The 26,918-nt window shown below is 39.1% G+C and overlaps 1 protein-coding gene across 2 annotated transcripts; it reads right to left on the bottom strand.

Annotated features, from left to right (window-relative positions):
* Nucleotides 1–4,375: 4,375 nt before the first annotated feature.
* scrn2 (secernin 2) lies at nucleotides 4,376–21,974 on the bottom strand. Of its 2 annotated transcripts, none has more exons than XM_034240327.1 (9): nucleotides 21,841–21,974; nucleotides 21,132–21,294; nucleotides 16,279–16,460; nucleotides 14,881–15,080; nucleotides 12,851–13,066; nucleotides 12,570–12,735; nucleotides 11,290–11,470; nucleotides 9,976–10,132; nucleotides 4,376–4,745 (listed from the first exon to the last, which is right to left on the bottom strand). In XM_034240327.1, exons 2-8 carry the CDS (start codon nucleotides 21,291–21,293, stop codon nucleotides 9,980–9,982), a joined length of 1,260 nt encoding a protein of 419 aa, XP_034096218.1. In that variant the 5' UTR covers nucleotide 21,294; nucleotides 21,841–21,974; the 3' UTR covers nucleotides 4,376–4,745; nucleotides 9,976–9,979. The 2 variants fall into 2 exon arrangements, with proteins under 2 accessions (XP_034096218.1, XP_034096216.1); XM_034240325.1 differs by lacking the exon at nucleotides 21,841–21,974 and adding an exon at nucleotides 21,439–21,830.
* Nucleotides 21,975–26,918: the final 4,944 nt, after the last annotated feature.

Raw genomic sequence — 26,918 nt, 5'->3', positions numbered from 1 at the left:
GAGAAGTACCTGTATGTGCGCTCATAGCGCATGCGCAACTTTAACCAAAATGCTCGTTCACATGAAGCACGTCAATTTGCGTACACGTAACAGCACCGTGCGTTCATGACAGCATGGTAATGGATTGTTATTATGATGGATTTGATATTAACGAGGCGGCAGTTAGCAGCTAGCTAGTAATTATGCTAATGTACACATCAATCGTTATGTACTTATATTACACTGTAACAGGATCTAGTGATATCCAACAGAGCTTCATTTAGCATGAAAGAGTTATTGCACCGTATATATATATATATATATATATATATATACAGTGCAATAAGCTTCTTAGTGCAATAATAAGCAACAGGGACGTTAATCTAACGTCGGTAATATTAACTTTATGTAATACAACATTTACGGTACAAGATTTAATCATACAGCCCATGTAGTATAATATTTTACAAATGATGAATTACAGCAAACATGTGCAATATATCCATTATTACAGCTCTGTGGGATGGCAGTAAGGCGATATGGGTCCGTTCTTATTGTGCATCCATGGGTAAAGATAAACGCATGTAGTGCTGAACACGTAACATGAAGGTGCCGGGCGGCGCGGTCCCGTGGGTTAGATGCGCGTTCATAATGCAGAGGGAAATAACTCTCAGAATAACGTTATTAGCAAATGTTTACAACTAGAGGAACAAATGTTTTTAATAAGAGCTATACAAGTGTTCATACTGGGTAGTTTATTTAGTTTAAAAAAAATTATCCAACGAGTTACAGACCACTCTTTCCCAATGTAAGTCAATGGGAAAAAGTGTTTCCGGGCCCAGCAACCTAAAGGAAGTGTAGTACCGCCGTTTGGCCACAACGAATATTCTCATCAGACTCCGGCGCACTTCCTGGGGGCTTGGACTGACCCGAGCCTGGTTGTTCTGATAGATCCGCCCCTTCGCTCCAACCCCCCTCCCTCCCCCACATCTACAGGTGAAAATGACTTTTGCGACACATTTATCGCAAGAAGTGTAGCAAAAGTCAAGACCGCAGATTCGTCGATTTATACTGCCACAGAGCAGATTTGTCAAGTTGTAATGACTGATTTGAGAGGTTGTAATAACCAAGTTGCAGTTGTAATGGAAAATATATTTAAAAAATATGTATTTTTCTGCAAGTGAACATTTCATCACTAAGTTCATTTTCTTTCTACAAGCTACAAAACTTTTTTTTTCTTCAGTGACTTCAAATTTGGTTCACAGTTACGTGGATATTTTATACAAGTGTAAATTTGGTTCACAGTTACGTGGATATTTTATACAAGTGTAAATTTGGTTCACAGTTACGTGGATATTTTATACAAGTGTAAATGTATGCGCACAAGCTCAGATTTTTTTTTTCTGCAAGTGCTCACATCAGGTTTTACACGCTCTCACATTTTGCACCATATCTACCTTCATAGGTCTGCAGCATAAAGATCGGTGACACGACCACCACAACATCCAACTTCATTCGTCACTACAAAAAACCCACAGAGAAAGGTACGTGAATGTGTTCTGTTAGCTAGAAAGCTACGTTTAAGCTACGTTAGACTTGGTTTCAAATCGATTAAGCATTGCAAAGAGAAGAGAAAACGGTAAATGAACACTAGAACCGCCAAGGGATTCATTTTGACTAACCCTGATACTGACGGGCTGTCAGAGAGAGGAAAAGAGATGCCTCGTTTATTTCCCCTGTGTTATTATCAGAAGTTACTGATGTTACTTATGTTGTTTTTGTTTGTAAAAGTGCATCATTCCTTGATTTATTGTAAAATGAATCTGAACTTTTTGATCTGTTATGATGATAAACTGAAGCAATTTCAAAATTAATCCAATTAACTGAGTTTTAAATCGTCCTACTTAGTTTATAAGGAAATTATGAAGAGGAACAAATTAAATGATTTGAAAATGATATCTATGTAGGTGCTGACGCTGTTGGCGGTTCTGGAGTTAACAGAAATGTGAATTAAATGTGTAATTGCAAATGCCATATATGATTTTCTTACCTGGAATTCTGCCTTTTTGAACAGACTTTTTGAGTCCTAGCTATATTGTCTGCAGTTCTAGGGTTAATATGAATCTAATATGATTGTCATCGGTCTAAATTAGATTTCAAATGATTAACTGTGTATGTAATGAAGATCATAGTGTGGGTTGAATCCATTTTCATAACCACTGTCTTTTAACTGATTTAAATGTGGAAACTGGGCTTATTCATCAGAATTTCGTATGACTTGACTTGCTTGACCTGAGCAATGACTTGACTTGCTTGACTCTCACCACAGTGACTTGGGACTTGCTTGATACTTGTAAGTCAAGACTTGAGACTTGCTCATGACTTGCACATGTAGGACTTACTCCCACCTCTGGTAATTGGAAATATTTTCGGGACCCCCCCAACCCGGTTCCCATCTATATTGGTAGGATTAATTGTTGTAAAAACATTACATTTTCTCTGCTAATAATAAGAAGATACAAAGATCCAACTATAATTTTATATTTTATTTATGAACAAAAGTGATTGTAATAGATACTGTGAATTAATTTGGCCTAATTAAAACTGGTTGGCCTTCTTCCCTGAGTAGTCGATTTTTAAATTCAATTTTTTTTAAGGAAAATATTACTTTACCACACATAGCCTATCAATCACTTGTGTGCAGTGGCGTTTTCTCCCGGAGGCCAAGGGAAGCCAGGCTTCCCCTGTTTTTTCGGATTGTAGTTATAATTTAAATAAATAAATACAAACACTTTGTTTTGTTTCGATAATTCTCCTTTGCTGTGTGTTGCTGCCGGCCCGGCTCTCCCCCATTCTCATTGAGTATTTTACAAAGAGTGAAACAAACAGCGCCCCTCTAGATGTTATGGTGAAACAGTAGATTGCACTCCCTGTTGCGAGAGGAGGCCAGCCGAATCTAGCTTCCCTTGGTGAAAAAAAATGGAGGGATTGACCAATCAGATGAGGCCCACGTGATGCCCCTGCCAACCTGTGATTGGTCAGGGCCATGCCAAGGGAAGCTAGCCGCCTCTTGCTTCCCTTCAGAGGCGGCTGGCGGCTGGCGATTTGATTGGACACTGCCATCCAATCAAATCACATCAACATCAGTTTTAATACTGTAACTGTCATCACCGCCGTTAGAAATTATCAAGCAAATGAAGCATTATGGAGGGTGGAGATTTGGCGTACTTAATCAAACATAACTTTACTAAACTTCCGCTACAGCAGCAACTACAAATTAAATCAGATGACAGGCAAATGCCCGCACTCGAGCTGTGTGTACGCAGAGGAAAAAGGGAGAGAATCGGACGTTCAATGAGGACAATTATGTCCGCACGGAGTGGCTAACTGGAAGCGCTAAACTTCAGCGTCTAATTTGCTGGCCATGTCTTCTTTTTGACAAGGATTCGTGCTCCCTGAACAATCCTTGGGCAACTTCAGGATTCATCGACCTTGCCAGCCTGTCACGGGCAATTGAGAGGCACGGTAAATCCAAAAATCACATAGATTGTGTGATTGTCTGCATACATTAATAAGTAAAATGCTTAAATTAATAAGGAGAGAGTTTCAGCTGGAGAGTGCGTGCGGACCTGTCGGTTAGATAACAGGCGTGTGCAAGTCCTGCATCTGTGTGATACCAATGTGTGTAAAATGATACCGGGCGCTGTAATCACTCATCTGGTAAGGTTATTGACCACCCCCCGACCCAAAAAATGGGCTTCCCCTACATTTTTCCCCACGCCACGCTACTGCTTGTGTGTGCTTGCTTTCCCTTGCAGATCTTCTCAAACCGGGGCTGTTGTTTTGAGACTGCCACTCTCAGTTCATTCTCAATGTTCAGCTTTGATCTGTATTTCGTTTTGATGGCAGCAACAGCAGAAAAGCCTATTCACACAAGTAGGATGTTGCAAAAGGCAGCATTATGCCCACAGCTCTCTGACCAATGAGATATTTTCGAGCAGTCTTTGTTTACAATTGAATAATAATAATACATTTGATTTATAGAGCACACTTTATAAACAACGTCATCTCAAGGTGCTTCACAAAGCTAAAAGGAGAAAATAATACAATATAAATATCTTCCCGCGCCCCCCCCCCCTGCAGTACCTCCGCGACCCACCAGGGGTCGCGCCCCACAGTTTGGTCTAAAGTCAAGTCAAGCGTCACTTGAAAACGCATTTGTTCCAGGGACTGCCTATGATAGGAAAAAAATATTAATGTAAATACATTTTCAATGATTGAAAAATAAATAAATACCGTGATACCGTTATAGGTTGGAAAAATACCGTGATATGAGTTTTTTTGTCATAACAGCCAGCCCTAGGTTGAAGGCTGAAACACAGTATAGCTCACGACACACAGGACAGACACATTATTTATTTAATATTTCTATTCAGGAAGCCATCACATGACAATCCATTCATTTGCAACCAAAACAAAATGTTAAACAAATGCCACATTCCTTCACACAGCTCTACATAGGCGCTTGTGCAGTCTACATCATTTAACTCACTAATGGGGTGAACTCACTGCTCCCTGGGTGATACAGATGATACATTCACTTCATCAGTGCAGTTTAGACATTCAAACCATGTTAATGATGGAATGGTGTCAGGGACATGTGCTGTGTGAGTGAGGCAGAGGCCGATCAGTCGAGGAACACAGAGTTGTTATCAGTCCCAGGCCTTTTCCCACAACTCTGTGTTAGGGACGTCCACCTGAGGGTGCTGTAACAGAGGACAATTGAACACAGCACACAGTTAAAGCTTGTGAGTTTAGCCGGGAACACAGTCACACTTCTATGCAGGCAGGGGCGGACTGGGACTAAAAATCAGCCCGGGAAACTCGACCGGCCCACTTCGGTACCGGCCCACCGGGAAAACTCCCGGTATTCCCAATGGCCAGTCCGCCCTGTATGCAGGGATAGATTATCTGCATGCAAAGAATGAGTGAAGACAATAAAAATACACACTGCAACATCAAGAACGTGTTAGAATTACAACTGTTAAGTTTTCAAATTGGTTTTCAACTGTTCAAGATAAGAGAGTTGTTGGCAGAAAACACACAAGATTATGATTATATCTCACAACCCATTTTACAGATTACAATTGTGTATTTTCAGATGTCTGCTTTAAACCAGTTTCAAAAGCAGCATTACGGTCAGGTCTGTTCAGATTTCCAAAGTCCTATGATGGTGGTGGCTGACTTGTCTCTCACTCAGTCAGAAGACAGAGTATTTAAATCCTCTTCACCTGCATAGTCGGTTTCTTTTTCACGAACAAATGCACACTGTCCATGATCTTTATAAGCATTATTAAACTGGAATTGATTTAGACATTTTATTATGTAGTCCATGAGTTAATAAGGGACCCATTATCTAATAATTGAATAAAGGCATACTGGCTTTGGAGCAACTGTTCTTAGGGAACTTTTTATACCATTTTCTACCAGTTTATCATCTTCTACGGAAAGCCTTAGAGCAGTGGTTCCCAAACTTTTTCAGTCGGGCCCCCCTTGGGTAATTGGAAATATTTTCGGGACCCCCCCCCAACCCGGTTCCCATCTATATTGGTAGGATTAATTGTATATTGTTGTAAAAACATTACATTTTTCTCTGCTGATAATAAGAAGATATAAAGATCCAACTATAATTTTATATTTTATTATGGATTACACATGAACAAAAGTGCTTGTAATAGATACTGTGAATTAATTTGGCCTAATTAAAACTGGTTGGCCTTCTTCCCTGAGTAGTAGATTTTTAAATTAAAATGTCTTTAAGGAAAATATATGAATTAACTACTATTTCTACTGCAGGTTGCAAACAATCACATCACTTTACCATTCCTATTCCACACATAGCCTATCAATGACTTGTGTGTGCTTGCTTTCCCTTGCAGATCTTCTCAAACCGGGGCTGTTGTTTTCAGACTGCCACTCTCAGTTCATTCTCAATGTTCAGCTTTGATCTGTATTTGGTTTTGATGGCAGCAACAGCAGAAAAAGCCTATTCACACAAGTAGGATGTTGCAAAAGGCAGCAGTATGCCCACAGCTCTCTGACCAATGAGATATTTTCGAGCAGTGTTTGTTTAATATTGAATAATTATTAGGGCTGTCAGTCGATTAAAATAGTTAATCGCGATTAATCGCAAATTAATCGCACATTTTTGATCTGTTCTAAATGTACCTTAGAGGAATATTTTTCAAGTTTGTAATACTCTTATCAACATATGAGTGGACACATATGCTTTATGCTAATGTTTATTATCATTTGAACAATGACAAATATTCTCATGAATATTAAACACAACAACTTCTGAACATTACAAATATTCGCCTCAATTCAACCTGGAACCTAATACAATAAAAATGGTGTGTGTGTGTGTGTGTGTGTGTGTGTGGTGTGTGTGTGTGTGTGTGTGTGTGTGTGTGTGTGTGTGTGTGTGTGTGGTGTGTGTGTGTGTGTGTGTGTGTGTGTGTGTGTGTGTGTGTGTGTGTGTGTGTGTGTGTGTGTGTGTGTGTGTGTGTGTGTGTGTGTGTGTGTGTGTGTGTGTGTGTGTGTGATGGATCGTTGGAGCTATGTGCAACTCAAGGCATATGCTCGAACGGGAGCTGCCTGGACGCTGCAATCATGTTGCACTATCCGTGCTGAGTGTGCTGACTTCTCGTACAATGTCCCACTGTCTGGCTGCCTGCATAAAGTCAAGTGCTCGGCGCAGTTGTCGGCGAAATGTCGCTCCTCTGTTTTCATTTAAACAGCTCCTTATATCCGTTAGCGCAGCTAGCTAGCACCAGATGCTAACAACAACAATGCACGTAAGGTCTCTCTCTCGCTCGCTCGGGCCACACATACACACACCCTCCCGGTCCTCCCAATAGCCAGTCGGTGCCTGCCGGTGAGCGTGGAAGTGTGGTCTGCCACAAGCGGGCGGCAGGAGCGGGCTGTCAGCATCAGCTTGTAGATGGTATTTTAAACTCGATGCGCTCTGAAACTACGGGGCGGCCGAGGAAAAAAAATACACATGCGTTAATCGCGGTAAAATAATTAGTGGCGTTAATTTTTGTTTGCGTTAACGCGTTATTAACGCGTTATTAACGCGTTAACTTGACAGCCCTAATAATAATACATTTGATTTATATAGCACACTTTAAAAACAACGTCATCTCTCAAGGTGCTTCACAAAGCTAAAGGGAGAAAATAATAAAAATCTTCCCGCGACCCCCCTGCAGTACCTCCGCAACCCACCAGGGGTCGCGCCCCACAGTTTGAAAACCACTGCCTTAGAGGAAAGTAAGGAAAACTATTCTGGTGTTCCATTTTTCAAGTCTGATTTAATAAGTTTTCTCTCCTGCGTTTATAACATGCAGGAAAAAAGTTTGGCCAGGATATTCTTTCAAATTCTTTCCACATGAACGTTTTTATTTTTCAGTACCAACATTAGCTGTTGTAATACTCGTTCTAGCCACAAGAGGCTGCAGTGCACCATTTCTTACTGATTTTTTAAAGTTATTTTCTAATATTTTTACACCTGGAAGAAAACATGAATGGTTTTAGTCCTATTTAGAACATGAGGTAGTGGTGCACATTAGCCTCTTGTGGCCGAAGTCAGGGCCGACCCTGACCAATTTGCTGCCCTAGGCAAGATTTTAGCTGATTTTACCCCCCCGCCCCCCTCACTATGACTTGCGCATGCATGCCACGTGCACGGTTGTGGCATGACCACCAAAACAGAAAGATATGGACACAAGATGTGTGCAGATGTATTTAGTATCCTATCTATTTGAACATGATTTAAGTGGGGGGTGGAACTAACATCCTCTAGGGGGGTCCGGGGGCATGCTCCCCCAGGAAGATTATTATGTTTTTAATATTGAAGTTAAAAGCATCAATCTGGTGCACTTTGAGAGCAACGTTAGGAGATCTATGGATACATCTCTCAACATCCATATGAAACAGAACTGTAAGCAGATTTTCTTTTTCTTTATGGATATTTTACAAATCACTCCCCTTTCAAACTGTATTCTTGTTTATTAATAACAACTTTGTTTTACTGCCATAAAGTATCTTATACCTGTTTTTTATCTTTGCTCTTATTTTTTTATAACTATAATGATCATATAAAAGGTGTGCCTTTACCTCACTGAGCTGAGGTTATCAGAGCCGCTCAGTCTTTCAGGAGAGAGCTCTCTAAAGCTCTCCCCTCCGCGGCCGCTTACACAGTCAATTCCAATGTTAATAAAAGCATACAGAAGCTGTATGCGTTTTTTGGGAGTTTGATTTATTTTAAATTAACAGAAATACAAAATGAAAACCTATAATTGCACACAAACTATTATTTCCCAAAAATAACTATTTCACATAAACCTCTGGGGCTGGGGCAGTTCAACTTGATTTTTTGGGGGGGGGGGGGTGCGCCATAGTTTATGTGTGCTGTACGCAATATAGGCGTAGTTCCAGAGGTGGGAGTAAGTCCTACATGTGCAAGTCATGAGCAAGTCTCAAGTCTTGACCTACAAGTATCAAGCAAGTCCCAAGTCACTGTGGTGAGAGTCAAGCAAGTCATTGCTCAGGTCAAGTCAAGTCAAGTCATACGAAATTCTGATGAATAAGCCCAGTTTCCGCATTTCAATCAGTTAAAAGACAGTGGTTATGAAAATGGATTCAACCCACACTATCTTCATTACATACACAGTTAATCATTTGAAATCTAATTTAGACCGATGACAATCATATTAGATTCATATTAACCATAGAACTGCAGACAATATAGCTAGGACTCAAAAAGTCTGTTCAAAAAGGCAGAATTCCAGGTAAGAAAATCATATATGGCATTTGCCATTACACATATTTAATTAAAATTTCTGTTAACACTAGAACCGCCAACAGCGTCAGCACCTACATAGATATCATTTTCAAATCATTTCATTTGTTCCTCTTCATAATTTCCTTATAAACTAAGTAGGATGATTTAATGTGGATGTTATGGTGGTCGTGTCACTGATCTGTATGCTGCAGACCCTGCATACCGCTGTTCTCTTCTTATTACCGTCATCAACAAAATAATCCTTGAATCCAAACTTGACTATTTTTGGAGTAAAGCTAGCCGCTGCCATGTTAACTGAGACTCCTGCCTTCTAGTGGGTTGCCAGGTTTGCGTGCACGGCGCTATAATCACCCAATCAAGTTTCGAAAAAACTAAACGTAATATCTCAATACAAACGCAAATATTTAATTTTAAAAAGTCAAGTCCTTTCAAGTCATCTGTCTCAAGCTTAAGTCAAGTCATGAATACCAAGTCAAGTTAAGTCTTTTATCAATGTTAGTCAAGCAAGTCTCAAGTCCAAAAATATGCGACTCGAGTCAAGTCATGTGACTCGAGTCTAGTCATGTGACTCGAGTCCCCACCTCTGCGTAGTTCTGTAAGTATAAGTTAATAAGATGTACTTTGTTGATCCAAAATCAGGAAAATATTTTTTTTAATTTCTAACTTTTTTCTTTCTTTTTCTTTCTCCCCAATTTTCGGCGCCCCCGATGGGTTGATGCACCGTTAGCATTCGCCCTATACTGCCTATGCCAAGGGCTGGCCCTGGCCGAAGCATAACATCAACTATGTTACAGATCAAAAAAGAAAAAATAGGGAGATCATCCTAGCTATACATTTCCTATACATAATTGGAAACACAGGAAGGAAAAAAATATGGCCATTTAGATCAGACTTATTTTTTTATCAGGCTTATTCTCATTTCCCTCAATGGCATCTCAGGGCTTCCGTACATGACAATATGTAAGATAACCTGATTGTAACAGAACGTCGTTTATCACTATATCACAGTATTCATCACTCTAGGGTTTGAGTTTCCCCCAGCTCCCAAGTTCTAGCCTTAAGTCTTCTCTTAACTAGAAGAACACATCATGCAAGGTACAAAACCAAACACAGCTCCTAAAGCCTCCCACCTCCTCACTGGTAGAACTTGATCTCTGTGTCCACAGAGTCGAAAAACAAGTCCCCCAGTTCTTCTCCTGGGATCTCTCCGTTCAGCATGGCGGAGATATCGGTCAGACACTGCGACTCCAGGTCCCTTAGAATCTCATAGACAGCTAAACCCTCGTCCTGACACGGAGAGAAGAAGACAGAGTGGTGTCACAACGCCAGTAACACCAGAATTTGCATATGCTTGAACCCGGAGTAATTTGACTTAATCCTAAACTATGGCAAAGCCCCTGTTTGTAACATCACATGTATAATGCAGTTCTCACTCTTGGATTTTCCAAAGCAACCAGGCATCTGAGACACAGATTTAATGACAGCATTTATTGCTCTCCAGTTACCACACACCTTCATTTCCTCTAAAGGCTAATCTGCATATCTACATTCTTAAATTGCTCTCCTAACAACAGGCAATAGTTGTGTTTTCATTCCATACTACGTGAACAAATGAATTCCCGGAGTATACTGTTATGACAGTTAGTTTAAAAAAATCTCTGTACAAACAGGGAATGATTAAGTACTTGTACTTATATACATTAGCAAATGTTGAAAAGCCACAGCCAATCAATCTTAATTTAAAGAGAGCAAATAATTACTTTTACATTTATATTTGGAGTTTGTCGAAAAAAAGTGTATCTTGATTTGCGATTGTTTTCTTAGACTACTGTTTCCAAGGTAAATAACCAACATTTATTTGAACTTTGAAGTACAGAGATACTGTACCAAGTTCCAATAAGTGCTTTGGAAGAAATCAGTACAGCTACTAAGTTTGCATGTCAATAAATCCTGACCAAAGAAAGTAGAAAGAAAGAAACGCTGATGAATACTGTGTGATTAAATGTACAATCCCCAATAAAAGCTAGAAAATCGACTTTAAATTGGGAAACTGCTTTTGTTTACGGTCAACAACCGCATTTATATGTAAGATCACTTGATAATTTAAAAGGACGCTTGTGTAAATAATTAACATAGGAAATCTTGAGAAAAGGCAAAAACTTTTTGTTAAGTCGCAGTTAGGATAAGTCGTTGGGCTTATTCGAACTAATGCTATCAAATCCTGATAATAATCTTTTTCTACAAGCTCAGCACAGAAAAGGTGGGCCCCAGTATGGAGCTCTGCAGCAACACCTTTCTCCACTCGCCTTTCATTTATCAGCAACGACTGACCAAATGTATCCCCAATACATGCTTTTGAACTAAAATAATAATAATGTGATCTTCCAGCTGTGCCCTGATCTGCACAGGGCTATCAATGACCTAGGTCATCCATCAGTGCCCACCGGGTTGGTCTCCATGGTGCCGAGCGCCACCTGGTGGGCCTTGTACAGCTCGTGTCTGCGGTCCACCTGGCTCTGAAAGCGGGGCTGCTTCCTGACAGGGTCGTCTGGGCCAAACTGCGGGGAGACCACCCCCAGCACTGAGGTGGAACAGTCCGAGAAGACAAAAGGCTTGAATATGGACCTACCAGGGTTAGGGTTGGGGTGGGGGGGATTCATAGAGAGAAAGACAGGAAAGAAAGAAAGGCAAAAACTCCCATCAGCCCAAAGTGGAGACAGAATGGAAGAAGAGCAAAGATGAGGAGAGAAAGAGCCATTGTGTCCCAACACCTTCATTTCTCAGCTTTTCAAATGACATTCCAATGACATAAAATGACATTTGAATACTTTTTGCTACAACAGGTTAATCATTTTAATTAAGGTCAACCTTTTTTTCTTGACCTTTCACTGTCTTTTTAATTTGACTTGTTCTAATACTATTTCATTTCATTGCATTTTTGTTCAACCCAAAATAACCTTGTGGAAACAAGCCAAGTCACAACTCTTTTTAATTTCCTTAAAAAAACTGAACCTGATTAAGGGCTAATTACATTGATTTTGATATTTAAGTTTGTTTCAATGAGTGTGTTGAGTTTTTTTTATTAATCTTAGTATTTCTCTAAAAGAACTGCCCCATTTGAATCCAAAAATGTATTAATTCAATATTTATTTATTATTAGAAATCCTCTTCTTCAATTATGTTGAATTGCATGTTTTTCTGAAGACAGTTCTTCACTTGTCTTCATGTTCATCCGACCTAAAGTAACAGAGCTTGAGTAGTTACTCTGACTGCCGGAGGGAGGAGACAAAAGTTCCATACCTCAGATTGAAGGATAGAAAGATCCATGGAAATTAATATAAATTCACGGACTCATAAAATGATGCATTCATTTTAAACTTTTGTATTAATGATTACTTAGTATTTCTGAGGTGACCGCACACAATAGCAAACAGTTTGTTTATAGCCTAGTTTTAAATGTTTACTTCTAGAAATTACATTTAAGCTTAAAAAATGGAGATTATCCCGCTGAACAAAACGTGTTAGCATCATAAACGTGTGTTTTCTATAGATCTATTTTCTGCATTATTTAGAAATCCGATGCAGAAATCCAATTGCTTTTAGTTGAGGCAACCCCTGCAATGTTAACAATCATCTCGTTAAAAATACATCATCATTGCACCTCCCCTTTTATAGTTCTAAGAAATGTCTAATCTAGAGGAATTCTTAGTTAAACTTGACATACCTTGAGGGGTCTGGGGTGGCAGTGAAGAAGTGGATGCAGGGCAGGCTGCTGTCTCTGGGCAGGACAGACACCATGCTGCCTGTGGTGCAGAAACCTCCAGAGTCCATGCAGATCCCACTGGGCTTGTCCCTCAGAATGGACATCATCACCTCAGCCGTCACTGAGCCTGCAGAGAGTGGATGAATGTTACAGTAGATTGACATTTAAAAAAAGATAAGACTCATGTTCTAAGGGGGACGTCCACAGGCATTCTGGAAAAAGAAGAACTTGAGCCCTCTCACCGTCATGTTGCTGGAGTAGCTCTGTTCCGCCCCTGTAGCGCTGTTTGGCCAGCTCCATCCTGGCAGGTGGGTTCTCGGGACTAAACACCTGAGAGAAATTGAACTCTCCCTCTCCGTCCCACCAGCCCTGGGCCTGGGCCACGCTGCGCAGCTCTGGGTGCTCTGCGGACACCTCAGCACCGATGGTCAGCTGGTTGGAGATGTTCTTTACACCCTCTGAGAAAAGGAAGGGGATGTTATCTTGTAGAGATGCTTGATTTCTTTAATCTTAGCTGTTGCCTCACCTCTATTCCCCTCGCAGAGCGCAGGCATTCGACCTTGAGGTGATGCTCTCTTTAATAGTGGCTTTGTCTCCATATTATTGACTGTAATGAGTCAGGCATAAGTTGATACAGGATGTTTTCCTGGCTTTAGGGACATCTGGTAGTCCATCTGATTGAGTATGTGTCTCCCCTTAGGCAAATATATTCTTAGCAAAGGGACAGGAGTTATAGTGCTTTGCTTGTTATGTCTTGTCATGCAGAATGTTGATTATTCTCTCAGAATAAGTTAGAACTCTGCTGCTAGGGTCCACACCCGCACCAAGCCCTGGCAGCACATCACCCCTACCCTCCGTCACCTCCACTGGCTCCAGGTCTCGCATTACCTATAGCTCCTCCTCATCACCTACTTGTCCCTCCATGCCCTTTCCCCTAATATGCCTTCTGTCTCCCGTCTGCTTTCTTTGTAGTTCCAGTGTGTTCAGTCCCACAGAGTGTGTTTTGTGTTTTGTGTTTGTCCCTCTGTAAAAGAGACCTTGGGTTTATGAAGGCGCTATGTAAATGTAAGTTATTATTATGAAATACTTTGGACTGGGTTAGAGAGCTTCAGACTTGGTTGAGCAGGAGCTTTTTCACTTTGTTGCTGCAGCAAATGTCTATGTCAATTCTCCGGCTGAACTTCTAAAAAATCATCAGTGTCTGACATCAGTTCAAGCTCTCAAGTGTTCTCCCAGTCTTCCGAGTCCTTGCTCCAAATGCTATGCTCCAATGCTAATCTCCTTTTTAAGAGGGCAACATATTCAAAATGTTCCACCTTTCAGCAGGAATCATGCTGTTTATGTACACTAATGCATCTTTGTGCTATATTTGCATACACTTGTTTGTTTGTAGCCTTTATTTAACCAGGTGAAAGCCCCTTGAGATCAAAAGATCTCTTTTTCAAGGGTGACCTGCAGGACATTAGTTACACATGTAACATAAAAACAACAGAACAACAATAAGGATGACAAACAACATAATGTACAGGGTACAGTTTACTTGCAGGTTAATCTCCACTTGACAGAGTGCTTCAACCCTGATGCACGAAGGTCTGACTCTTCACCAAAGTCATAGGATCCCATGAATTATTTTACTTTTTTCTATAAGCTTTGATCTCATGTTAAAGAATAAAGAATAAACAAAGAGATTTCTTTAAGTACAGAAATATTTCATATAGATTTGATGTGGTTTAGTGTTGATATGCTTTTTAAGGCTGATTAAACTCACTCATAACTTAAGTATTTTTTAGTCCCATAAATCCTTTTAGCCTTGCTAGTGGTATCGCTTTATGGATCCCTGACTCCACCGGGTCACATTTGAATGCGTCTTTGGTTCATGTTAAAAGGCCATTATGTCTAAATGACTATTATTGGCCCTTTAGTGAGTCTACATTGTTGCACTGGGGTGCAAAGGTCCTTAGGTTTTAAAGTCAGGAAAAAAGAGCAAAAGATGTCTATGCAAATGTGAGATTTGGTGATTTTTCAATTAACTTTCCAGAAAGAATGTATGCTGCATAAACAGTGCAAATATCAAGCCACACAGCCTACAAAAATACTGTATTTGACCCCTTACTTAAAATATATCCTATTTTGGATCATTTTATCTTCATGGTGAATTAGAAAATGGTAGGTGTTCCGCCAGGCACCCTATCTGGCCCACTGACTGAATGTTCAGTTTCACTCACTACTCATGCACCTCCCACTCAGCACCCCTTAACCTTTAACCCTTTACCTGTAACCTTCTGCGCCACCCAAAGCCTGCCTGCTGTTTCCAGGACCCAGGCCTCGTTGCGGTCCACCAGCAGGAAGGTGTTGTGGTAGCTGAACGGCTCAGGGTCCTCCCTGCACGGCCCCCCCTGGCCATGCTGCTCCAGGAGGCTGGTGATGACCGTCAGCGCCCCCCAGGCACTGTCCCCTCGCTCCAAGCCCAGTCTGATGAGAACATGCTGGATTACTTTCTTTTTACAAGACACCATGTAGCAGTTAATACATTTCAGTGGTGTAAAGCAACTAAGGATATCTACTTAGTGTTTCAATTGTATGCTACTTTGTACTTCTACTCCACTACAATTCAGAGGTAAATGGTGTACTTTTCCTCCACTACATGTATTTAATACCTTTAGTTACTTCACAGATTTGGATTAATGATGTGAAATATAATCAAGTGTTGAATCAGACTTTAGTTCCACCTGGAGTAAATCCACCAGCTACCCTGCAGTATACAAAGTCATTGAAACTAGCTGCACCTTTACCAGCTTTGAGAACACTTTCAAGATCAATCATTATAAAACATATCATATATTATTCTGAAATGGACCAATCTGCACAACGACTACTTTTACTTTTGGTACTTGAAGTTTATTTTGATGCTAATACTTTTCTACTTTTACTTGAATAACATTTTGAATGCAGGACTTTTACTTGTAACAGAGTATTCGTACACTCTGATACTTTGTTTTACTTAAGTACACGATCTGAGTACGTCTCCCACCTCTGATAAATTCTAAATAAATGGTAACAATTCTTTCATTTTATCTAATTGTACTTTTTTATGTATTCAGTCTTTTTAACCATGAGGACCGGTTGAGCTTGTTTCTGCTGTTCAGACGATCCTCTGCGTATTTTTTCGAGGAAACGGTATCTGAGAATCACTTGGCAACATTCCCTATTGGTTAACTATTTTCATACACAGAGATGAATAGATTAGAACTCCTTCATGTTCTTACCACACCTGTCATAACAGGCTCCTGACAATCTACACACGCTTCTGATCAAAGCGTCAGAGGATCAAGTTAAAAGGTCTAATGAATGTCCAATATTTAAACTGTATATAATTAGAACACAGTTAATAGTTGCTTTAATCAGCTTTGAAAATTGATATTTCTTTATTGCCTAAATCGCTTTGCTGTTCATTATTATTATTATAATTTTTGAGATGTGTCTTCATGAAGTCTTCAAAGTATTTCCTTCAATACAATAATTCATTTAGTTTCTAAACCAGTATACGGTGAAGAAAAGGAAAGCATGCTCAGTATTTTGGCCCCACAAAAAACCCATTAAGGTTGTATTTTAGTTTATGTAATTGCAATATTCAATCCATCCAGCCCTGCAGCATCAAAAGGGTTCTCACCTGACGAGGTCCATGCCCAGTAGAGCCTCTCCGGGGCTGACGGCCTCTCGGGTCCAGACAGCCTCGTTCCCGATGCACACTCCCTGGTCATTGGCTCCCATCTCTGCACCCCACATCCAGGCAGGTTTACTGAGGACGACAGCGTGGGTCTGCTCCACCTGAGGGATCTGGATGTATGTGCACTGAGGGAAAAAAGAGCGAGTGAATGAATTGAAAACCAGAAAAAATAATGGTGTTGTATAAATCAAGGTATGTAGGTATACATTGCACAAACACTTACACTAATTAAATCAAACTTTATTTTTATAGCACTTTCGACACACAAAGTTAGCTCTAAGTGCTTCACAAAACAAACAACATTTTAAAAGCAATGTATTTCTACTGGTAATGTGTTTCGTGCCTGCAGCACGTCTTTTTCTCCGGTCGAGTCGTGGAAGACCGGAAGCTGTGTGGTTCATAAAAACATGTTCTTACTCAATATCAAGCCACAATTATTGCTTTTATTTTAAATCGTATAATTTCGGACTTTTGTTGCCGTCTGTGAGGAAAATAAATGGGGCTCAGAGCCTCAGAATACTGAAATCTGTATTTTTTAAATCTTTTTTCCTTCTAATTTGTTATTCTTTTCAAAATAACACACTGTTATTTACTCACCAATAACACACAATTATCCTTGCTTTTATTTATTGGTTTAATTCCATAATCTCGGGCTTTTTTGGCGTCCGTCAGGAACTGAATTTCAAAATAAAAATAACCGGAAACAGACGTAGGCCTCTAGGAGTTTAGGATGGCCGAAGACACTACACTACCCATAATCCCCAGCTATCGTTTAGGACTACAGTCCCCGTGATTAATCTTCAAGCACTGGGATTGGATGTTGGAGTGGCAGTGCGCCAAGGTTACGCGAGCGTCAAACAGCTGTGTGAAATGGAACGAAACCACGCCAGACTATCCAAAACTGGAATCTAACGACCCCCCAGAATTACACATGCTGGCTATTGTGTTTCGCAAAATGTTCTATGGGACGTCTCTACTGAACGTTTTCGTTTTTCCCACAATTAGAAGTTGCCAGTATTAAACACATTGGTGTTATCAAATGTAAAACATAATTAATAAATGGGTGAAAATCGCTTGTGTCCATAATGCGCAGCATTATACCCACATGACAGCTCATTGATACTTTGTAATTCTACTCCACTACAATTCAGAGGTTAACCTGGTATTTTACTCCACTACACTTAGTTGAGTTACTTTGCAGATTCTGATTAATGATGTGAAATATAAACAACCCTTAAATCAGACTTTAGTTACACCTGAGTAAAATTCAGGGAAAGTGCCAACAATCAGGAGAGATATTTGATAGTTGGTGCTTGAGAAGACTAAACATTTATCTGCAATTGACATGAATGGAAACGAGTAATAAAGTATATTCATTACTCGTTATTCTCTACTAATAGTTAATTAAAGACTGTATATAATGGCTATTTTGCACATCCCTTTCAAGATTTCAAGATTTTCAAAGGTTTATTGACATATCATATACACAACTACGGTGTAGTTATGCAATGAATGAAAATCTTGGGTCACAGGTTCCTCAACAGCGCATTACAAGACATCTATCAATATGTGTGTGTACCTCCACCATTAAATATTCTGCACATTTCTTATACTATCTACATACATAAGAGTATAATTCATATGTATAATATCAGTTAAAATAAGTGCTTCAACATAGTTAACATTGCAGGAAAGAAATATATTAGACGTTAAGTACTTTGTCAGGCTTAATATTTATCTGTAGATAGATGCCCCCAAAGTTTTTTTCTTATTTAAAAGAAGACCTTAATCTAAAGTATTATTTAATGTTTAAATAAAGGTTCATTCGTTTTTCTGTTTTGCACCTCCTCCTATTAATATCTTTGTACATCCTGTACTAAACTGTTTTATTGTAGAGATCACTTACAGTATCTTCTTGATTTTTTATATTCTATATTTCTATCACAGACCTTCTACTTTCCCCCTATTAAAGTATGTACTCTTAATATTTTTTTAATCAAATATAACACATAAAAACAATAATTCAATAACGTGCTTTAACCACTAGGCGGTGCACACAAGGTACACACAGCCATAATAACTTTGTATTATTAGTGTAGGACACTTATGTATGTACAACATCTGAAGATGTGTAATTTTATTCATGTTTTTACATAATTTTACAGCATATTGCTATACTATTTCAGACTCAGTATTTACATTCTTATATTCAAAGAAAATCAGTAATATCTTTAAAAACTACAAGTCCTTTTATATCAGCTCTGCACCGTTATGGTGTAAATATAACCTATCTATGAATTAAATCAAATGTAAAAGTCAGCCGAATTAGTGTTGATACTGCAAGGAGACGTATTGTGTGAAGAGAAATTGAAGATGTTGTTTAATTGTTGATATATTTATGATCCACGTCAAGTATTCAGTTTCGGCGGCAAGGTCTTCTCATCAGGGCTCTATAAATAAAGAACTACGGCAGATCTGTAATATGTAATGCAGCCGAACCGTGTATTACAATGCCGTTATGTGATGACTTTCAAAGAGAAAAGCAAGAACACTCGGAATTAAGTATTTTTTAAAAATGTTTTCCGGATTTCATATCATATAAACACCAAATCCCAGCATGCATTGCGGCTAAAACATCCAATCAGCGAGCTTAAACCATAGCTGAGGATCTTGGGTAATCGCTCGAAATGCCTACGTCTGTTTCCGGTTATTTTTATTTTGAAATTCAGTTCCTGACGGACGCCAAAAAAGCCCGAGATTATGGAATTAAACCGTTATATATACAGTCTATGAATTAAACCAATAAATACAAGCAAGGATAATTGTGTATTATTGGTGAGTAACAGTATGTTATTTTGAAAAGAATAACAAATTAGAAGGAAAAAAAGATTTAAAAAATACAGATTTCAGTATTCTGAGGCTCTGAGCATTTATTTTCCTCACCAAAAGTCCGAAATTATACGATTTAAAATAAAAGCAATAATTGTGGCTTGATATTGAGTAAGAACATGTTTTTATGAACCACACAGCTTCCGGTCTTACACGACCCGACCGGAGAAAAAGACGTGCTGCAGGCACGAAACACATTACCAGTAGAAATACATTGCTTTTAAAATGGTGCTGTGCAACACGAAAAAAGGGGAAAATCTTGTTGGTGAACACGAATCAATAGATTAAAAATCGTGTTGGTGAACACGAAATGCCATGAGTCTGGGTTGACAGTCAAGATGGTGGCAAAGATAAAACAGACGGAGATTCCAGTGGCGACTGGTGGAATTGTTTCTAGGTAGGGCTGTGCCACATGCAATCAATTTCAGCAAACATCCCAGTATGACTCAATGCAAAAAAAGTGTTCAGTGTTAATTTACCAGCAGGGTTACAGTGTTACAACATATTTTAAAATAAAGAACGAAATATTATAGGTAGACTGTAGACGTAACTATAAACTGCCTACATTTTCTTTATGGTTTAAATCTAGGCTATTTTAATTATTCTTTATTTAAATGCAGTAGGAAAACACTTGATTTATTAAACAAAAATACTGTGTGTATGCTTTTAATTCATGTGTTAAACAAACACCTTTGTAAACTATACTATTCTGTTGGCCTATATTTTAAGAGGACACATTTTTTATTCTAAATATCTTGGTTTCTTCTTTGATGTTGTTCTGTTGTCTTACATTGACACTTAAGTAACACACATTGATGCTTATTTTCTCTTGTATTTATTTGCATTGCATTTGATATTGACGTAATCCAGTAACAGGAAGTAACAGAAAGTAATCAGGTTACATTACTTTTATGTTTTGATACTCAGATTAAGTTACTGATTACATTTACATGTTTTAAGTTACTTAATACATTTTAAAAGTAACCCTCCCAACCCATGGTGAATCCCCTGGTGATATAGGAAACATAAAGGGTTAGTTTACCAAAACAAGAAGTACACTTTTTTTATTCTCACTTACCACTGGTGGTTTTTGATTATCTTTCATTTGGGTTCGTAAGTACAACACATCTTTTATTATTGGCAACAGGCTTTAAGTTAGCAATAAACCATTACGTTTAACCAACATAACATCCTTTAACTACTTAGGCGGAGACAGTAATCCCTGAGAAAGATAGGTCAATACTTGGACAAAGAAAACCAAAACTTCAAGACTAGATAGCAATAAAGATATGATTAATGCCACTGCGTCTCTTGCATCAATATCAGTACCAAGTCTGTATTTCTTCCACTTCTTAACACTGTAACACAAACTTTTGGTAAAAGTGAGAAAGGAATAAATTAGTTGGTTAAAGTGTTCGGTTCCTCTCCCTTAAACATTCACAGAAGAAAATGTTTCTCTTCAAGTCTCCTGTAAATATTTGAACAGCCTTTGACAGTGTATTTGTGAATAGTAATGCATTTATAGAAAATATATGATTCAAATCTATGATTTTTCATTCATATTTATTTTCTGCTATACAACAGACCATGGATGATGCAGTTCATAAACCAAGGTGTGTAATTTCCAAGTGAAAAACAGCAAAACAAAACTGTAGAAATACTCAGTTACAAGTTAAGGCTGTGCAATCAAAATTGGACCGATGTAAAAAAAGTATTAGTATTCAAAAATACTAAAAGGGCCAAATGTAAAAGTACTCGTTATATAAAACAGTAATGTTTAGTAAAAATATGTTGTAATTAGTGTGTGTGTGTGTGTGGTGTGTGTGTGTGTGTGTGTGTGTGTGTGTGTGTGTGTGTGTGTGTGTGTGTGTGTGTGTGTGTGTGTGTGTGTGTGTGCAGGAGACTACCTCCAGCATGGAGCCTGGAGGGTGGGGGGCTGCAGGGTGGTAGCCCACCTCCTGCACCTCATCCCGGGGACGGTCTGAGTTCTTCCCAAAAATAACATGGTCATCGCGAGAGCCAGGAGGCAAGGAGACAAAACAATCACATGACCTGGGTGGTTCTGCCATCCTGTGACGAAAAGAGAAAGAACAACATAATGACATACAAATCATGTGTGCTGAACTACCTCATGTAAACAACATGACTTCCTTATCACAAGGCTTTGAAAACGCATCCACACAACAGTAAATGAAGAGCCCCCCTACACCCCACCCAGCTTTTTGCAGAAAGTCAGATCCAGCCGGTGCACTGCCCATCCCTTTCACACAGGGATTAGAAGCAGCACTGTATTGACTGTAATCTTCACAAATCCCTCCGCCACATTGCTCTATTATCGCTCTTGTCTCGCATTTGCGACCATGAATCGCTTAGCAAACCGGAAATACTGTCGCCGAAAAGTGCGTTGCTCGCAGATGTAGCTGTGTTTGTTGTGAACAGTGTTTAATGCAGATTAGGCCTAACTGTCCACACTGTCACTGTCCGTGTCACTCCGCGGAGAGCAGCCTGACGCTTCGTGTCATTCCGCCTGTCTCTGGGGGTCGGGTAAACAGGGTGGACTTTAATGTATCTGTGAGATAGAGCTAGTGTATGAATGCTGCTGTTGTAAATGTTTACCTTTGCAATGGTGCGAGCGGGCGGTCGGCTGAGAGAAGGCAGGCTGGAGATAGTGGTCACGTGACCAAGAAATCCAAAGGTGTGTACTTAAAGGTCTCGTCTCGTCTGGCCACAAGTAGACTGTTCATCTGACACTATGCAGATCACTGTCTGCCTCTCACAGCGCTGGAGGAGTACTCATATCTTGTACTTTAGTCAAAGTAGAAGTACCAGAGTGTAGGAATACTCTGTTATATGTAAAAATCCGGCATTCAAAATGTTACTCGATTAAAAGCACAAAAGTATTAGCAAAATATACTTAAAGTAGGCTACCAAAAGTAAAATCAGTAGTGTACAGGAACTAAGTATATTTATTAAAGTACTGTACTTAAGTACAATTTGGGGGTACTTGTACTTTACTTGATTATTATTATATTATTATTTTGTTTAAATTGTTTGCTACTTTGTAGCCTACTTCTACCCCACTATATAATTCAGAGGTAAATGGTGTACTTTTACTCCACTATATTTATTTAATACCTTTAGTTACTATGAAGATTTGAATTAATGATTTGAAATATAATCAATATTTAAATAAGACACTCTGGTACTTCTACTTTTACTTATGTACACGTTCTGATACTTCTCCCACCTCTGAGTAAAAGTAGGCCTACTCGTTGCGCATATTGGTCCATTTCAGAATAATATATATGATATGTTTTATAATGATTGATCATGAAAGTGTTCTCAAAGCTGGTAAAGGTGCAGCTAGTTTGAATGACTTTGTATACTGCAGGGTAGCTGGTGGATTTACTCCAGGTGGAACTAAAGTCTGATTTAACACTTGATTAGATTTCACATTATTCATCCACATCTGTGAAGTAACTAAAGTAGTGGAGTAGAAGTACACCATTTACATCTGAATTGTAGTGGGTAGAAGTACAAAGTAGTAAGAAATTGAAATAATAGTAGTAAGAAATTTAAATAATAAAAATTCGCCTTAAGTACAGTACTAGAATAAATCTATTTAGTTACTTTTCACCACTGCTTACAGGAGTTCAGTCACAGCCTGCAACACGGTGCTGCTGTTCTTCAGGAGTCTGCCCCCCCCCCCCCCCCCCAGAGCTCACACTGCTTATAATGCTTAAAAAAAACATGTACATATTTGACTTCTTCCTGACTTTTAGTAGCCCATATTGTATGCTGCACTGTTGGAGGAGATTTTCACTGTCAACAATGTAGCTGTAGCTATTGTGCATATGACAATAAAACCTTTGAATAACGTTGCACTTGCAATCTATTCCAGGTGGGATACAGTTGGCTGAAGAAGTAGATTTTGCTCAGTTTCTGCTCTTACACCACACCACCACCACATGAATTACATAAATAAGGTTAACGAGAACTCAAATATGAAACTATAACTATATAATCTGTTTCATGAGGTGGATATGGTTTTTCATATTCTGGGGCCACTGTCCCGATCACAGTCTCCCTCTTACAGGAGTTCAGTCACAGCCTGCGACGTGGTGCAGCTATTCCTCAGGAATCTGCTAATTCATATCCTATACTGCTCTTAATGCTTATCATCTATTTAAAATGTCCATAGTGTATTTATTCCTGCAATTTATTTGCACCATTGTGCACTATTGTATGTCTTTAGTATCTTGTACGTTCCACTGTTGTAGGAGATTATTTTTGCCAACAATGATGTTGTAGCTATGTGTATATGGCAATACAACTATATATCTTTGAATAATGTTGCAATCCACTGAAGTTCATGGGAAACAGTTGGCTAAAGAAGTGTATTGGGATTAGCTTCTGTTCTTAAACCATGCACTCCACCACCACATTTAATATATAAAATAAGATTTAAAAAAAGAGAAGTAAAATATATAATAAGTGTCAGAAGGAAGATAAATACCAACCAAAGGGATTGTTTATAACTTAGCATCTTATTAACGGCTTTTAAGTGATCAATTAAAGGCATTACTAAAATGTGTTTGTCATTAATAAAGCTATTGTTTAAACCTTTCAACTTAAAGGTGGGGTAGGTGATTCACTTCAGATACACTTTTTGTTATATTCCATGGAATGCTCTTAACATCCCGATAGCAATGAATACATGAAATGCTTTGACAATAAATATATACAAATATTTAATCTGTGGAAGCCGTGGCGCTGCAAAAAGCACGACCAATCATCTGCCTTGGCCCGCGGCAGATAACTGGATGGCCTACCTGCCTGTCAGCCTTCCATCTCGTGCACAAACTTATCTCTTGCCCTCATTGCGTTCGTGTGTTGGAGGAGGGGCTCTGTAAGGAAGTCTGAAGGAAGGGGCAGATTTTGTTCGGTTGTGTACTTTCAAATTATAGCGCACTCGAGCTGGTTTCTCCATTCTTACCTACCTTTAACATGGTTCCTATATGATAGAGTATTGGATTCTATCATTTTTGTTTTTTTACTGATTTTCATCAACTATGCTATAATATAATCTATATATGATATAATTAGTTTTACAGGGGCCTTAGCAACATCTTTCCAGGGACTTAATATAAAAATAGCCTCTTGGCTTACTCTGGTGCAGTTAAATAAATAAATAATGCTGCATTTTAGGAAATGTAACATTTCATCAAATATAAATAATCAATGAATTACGACAACATGTGTTATTCAGTATAGTAACTTAGTAAATGTATTTACTATACATCTACTGATCATGGGTCTTTAAAACAACTCTTTGACACAGACTGAAAACGGTAAAAGAAACATGGATCTGCAGATATAACTTGATCATTTTGTAATGAACCTAGTACAATTCTGCAGAATGGCTAGACATTTACTGCAAATAACCCTATTCAATACATCGAATTGTGTTACTTTTGAGGTATTAATGAAACTTTCAACTAGCTATTTAGTAGGACACTTGTTTGCAGCAATTTGCAAAATAAAGATGATGTGTCTTTTTTTTTCTTTTTAAGAAGTCACAGTTTTTGTACTATGAAACTACACCAGGATCACATGTTGGCTAATCAGTGTAATTAAAGTTGGGCGAATTCCTGTTTGTCAGTGGGTTTATGGAGTGGGTGTGTCCTATCGCCGGTGTTTCATTGAATTACTGTATGTTGTTGACACTTCCTGTCTGTGGGCTCAGTCTTTCCAGACACTTCCCAAAACGGTTCACCTGCTCTTTGCATTGATCAAATCTAAACTCCACTTAATCCTGCAGAGCTTTGAAAAGGTCAACCACCCAAACTACGATCAGACACTTTTTCTTCTTTAGATCTGGTGGTTCCTAGTAATGTATTATTATATTTTCTCAAGTCAAATCCAGTGAAGGCGAATACGTCTTCTTCAAGCTGCTAACATTATTTAACATGTTCTCATGTCTTCCATGACCGGAGTCCCTGCTTCTTTCGATGGTCATATTTGTCTTAGAATGTAATGTATCTTCAGTATAAAGAAAGTCCAGTCAAAACGGTGCGTGTGGACACAGTTTCTGTATTGACACATTCAATCATTTTAATGCCATTTAGTGTTTTTTGAACTTTTTCAACCAACTTTCTTTCAAATTCATTTTCAGCCATACAAAGCTCATTGTTTCTAAACAGGCTGAAAAAACAACTAATCTAATCAAAGTTTCAAAGTCAATCACCAAAAGTTAGCTACTAGCTAGTAGTCATTGTAAAGTATTTAGCTGCTAAAGAGCTAGCATTTCAGTCAGGAGTTGGTGGAGACCACAGAACAGCTTCGGAGAATTTCCACATTATGAATGTATTCCTTTGGCAAGAAGTCAAGTTGCACTTTGAACCTATGTCTGTCCAAAATGTCATCACTTCATCCTCGTTGTTTAGAATTGCTGAACATAGCTTATACATTTTTTAGGTGTGGCCAGAAACGTGTTGCGATGTCAGAGTGACCTTGACATTGGGCCACCAAATTCTAGCAGTTCAAATCCAAGTAGCTGTTTGAAGCTAAGGTGCTCCCGAGATATTGCGTTTACAAGAACAGGACGGAGGTGAGGTCAAAGTGACCTTAACCTTTGACCCCACAATTTAATCAGACCATCCAAGAACACATTTCCAATTTGAATACATTTCTGGCCACTGCTAATTCCAGCATAGATTTTTGAAAGTTTGCGAAAAATCTTGTGACACTTACACATACGTCCACACTACAGCGTCGACAGCGTGGACAGCTTCAATCTGCCCATTCACTTTGAATGGGGTGACGTCACGTTGCCTCGCTTTTTCGCCGAACTGAATTGTGGGTAGCATAGCGGTCCGTCTCCGCCGGAGACGCCGGAGTAGCCAGTGCCAGCCAATCAAATCCCGTTTCGGAAAATCTGACAGCTCAAGCCGTAGCCAATCAAACCGCGTCTAAGCTGGGAGAGATATCCCGCCGTTCATTTCTATATTTCAAAAAAATATGGAGGAGAAACTAATTATCGCCGTAGCAAATCACCCGGTTTTGTATGACCAGACCCTCTTCACCTACCGGGATACAAACCGGAAGAACCAGTCATGGAGGGAGGTGGCAGAGACAGTGGGTGAAACTGGTAGGTTTTCGCCTGTTTGGGGAGTTTATATATATATATATTGCTCCCATAAAATCCCCGGGGGTTTTTGCTTTGTATGTCGGGGGCGGGAGATTCATGTGATTGGTTGTTGGTCGCGTTGCTTGAATAACATCCCCAAGCTTCAGACACGCCCAGCTCCAAGCTTTTTTTAAAGCTGTAGTGTGGACGCTCCGTTACTGCCTCACAAGATGACTGCCGACGACTCATCTCAAACACAACTACAAAATGCCTTTCCCTAAATATCTTACAAGAGTTTTGCAAATTGGAGGTTACCATTTAGACATCTGTGGTTTAGGTGTGCATAACAACAAAGAGAGGCAACTCTGCGACCAAAAAACATTGTTGGCTCATTAAGAGGTTAGCGTAGATGGTGTAGCATCATTTATATCAGAACTGGAGAGTATTATTTCCCTGGAAGAAGAGAAAAGAACGGCATTTATGGCTGTTCTAGAAAATATGTTTTTAATCTTCCCCCGACCGGCTTCATCCTGTTTATCTAATTGGTTGATGTGAGCCTGTTATT

The sequence above is a fragment of the Gymnodraco acuticeps genome, unplaced genomic scaffold (assembly GCF_902827175.1).
Source record: "Gymnodraco acuticeps unplaced genomic scaffold, fGymAcu1.1, whole genome shotgun sequence".
NCBI classification, from domain to species: domain Eukaryota; kingdom Metazoa; phylum Chordata; class Actinopteri; order Perciformes; family Bathydraconidae; genus Gymnodraco; species Gymnodraco acuticeps.
The sequence above is the reverse complement of the archived record's forward strand: the minus strand, read 5'-3'. Positions and strand labels throughout refer to the sequence as shown.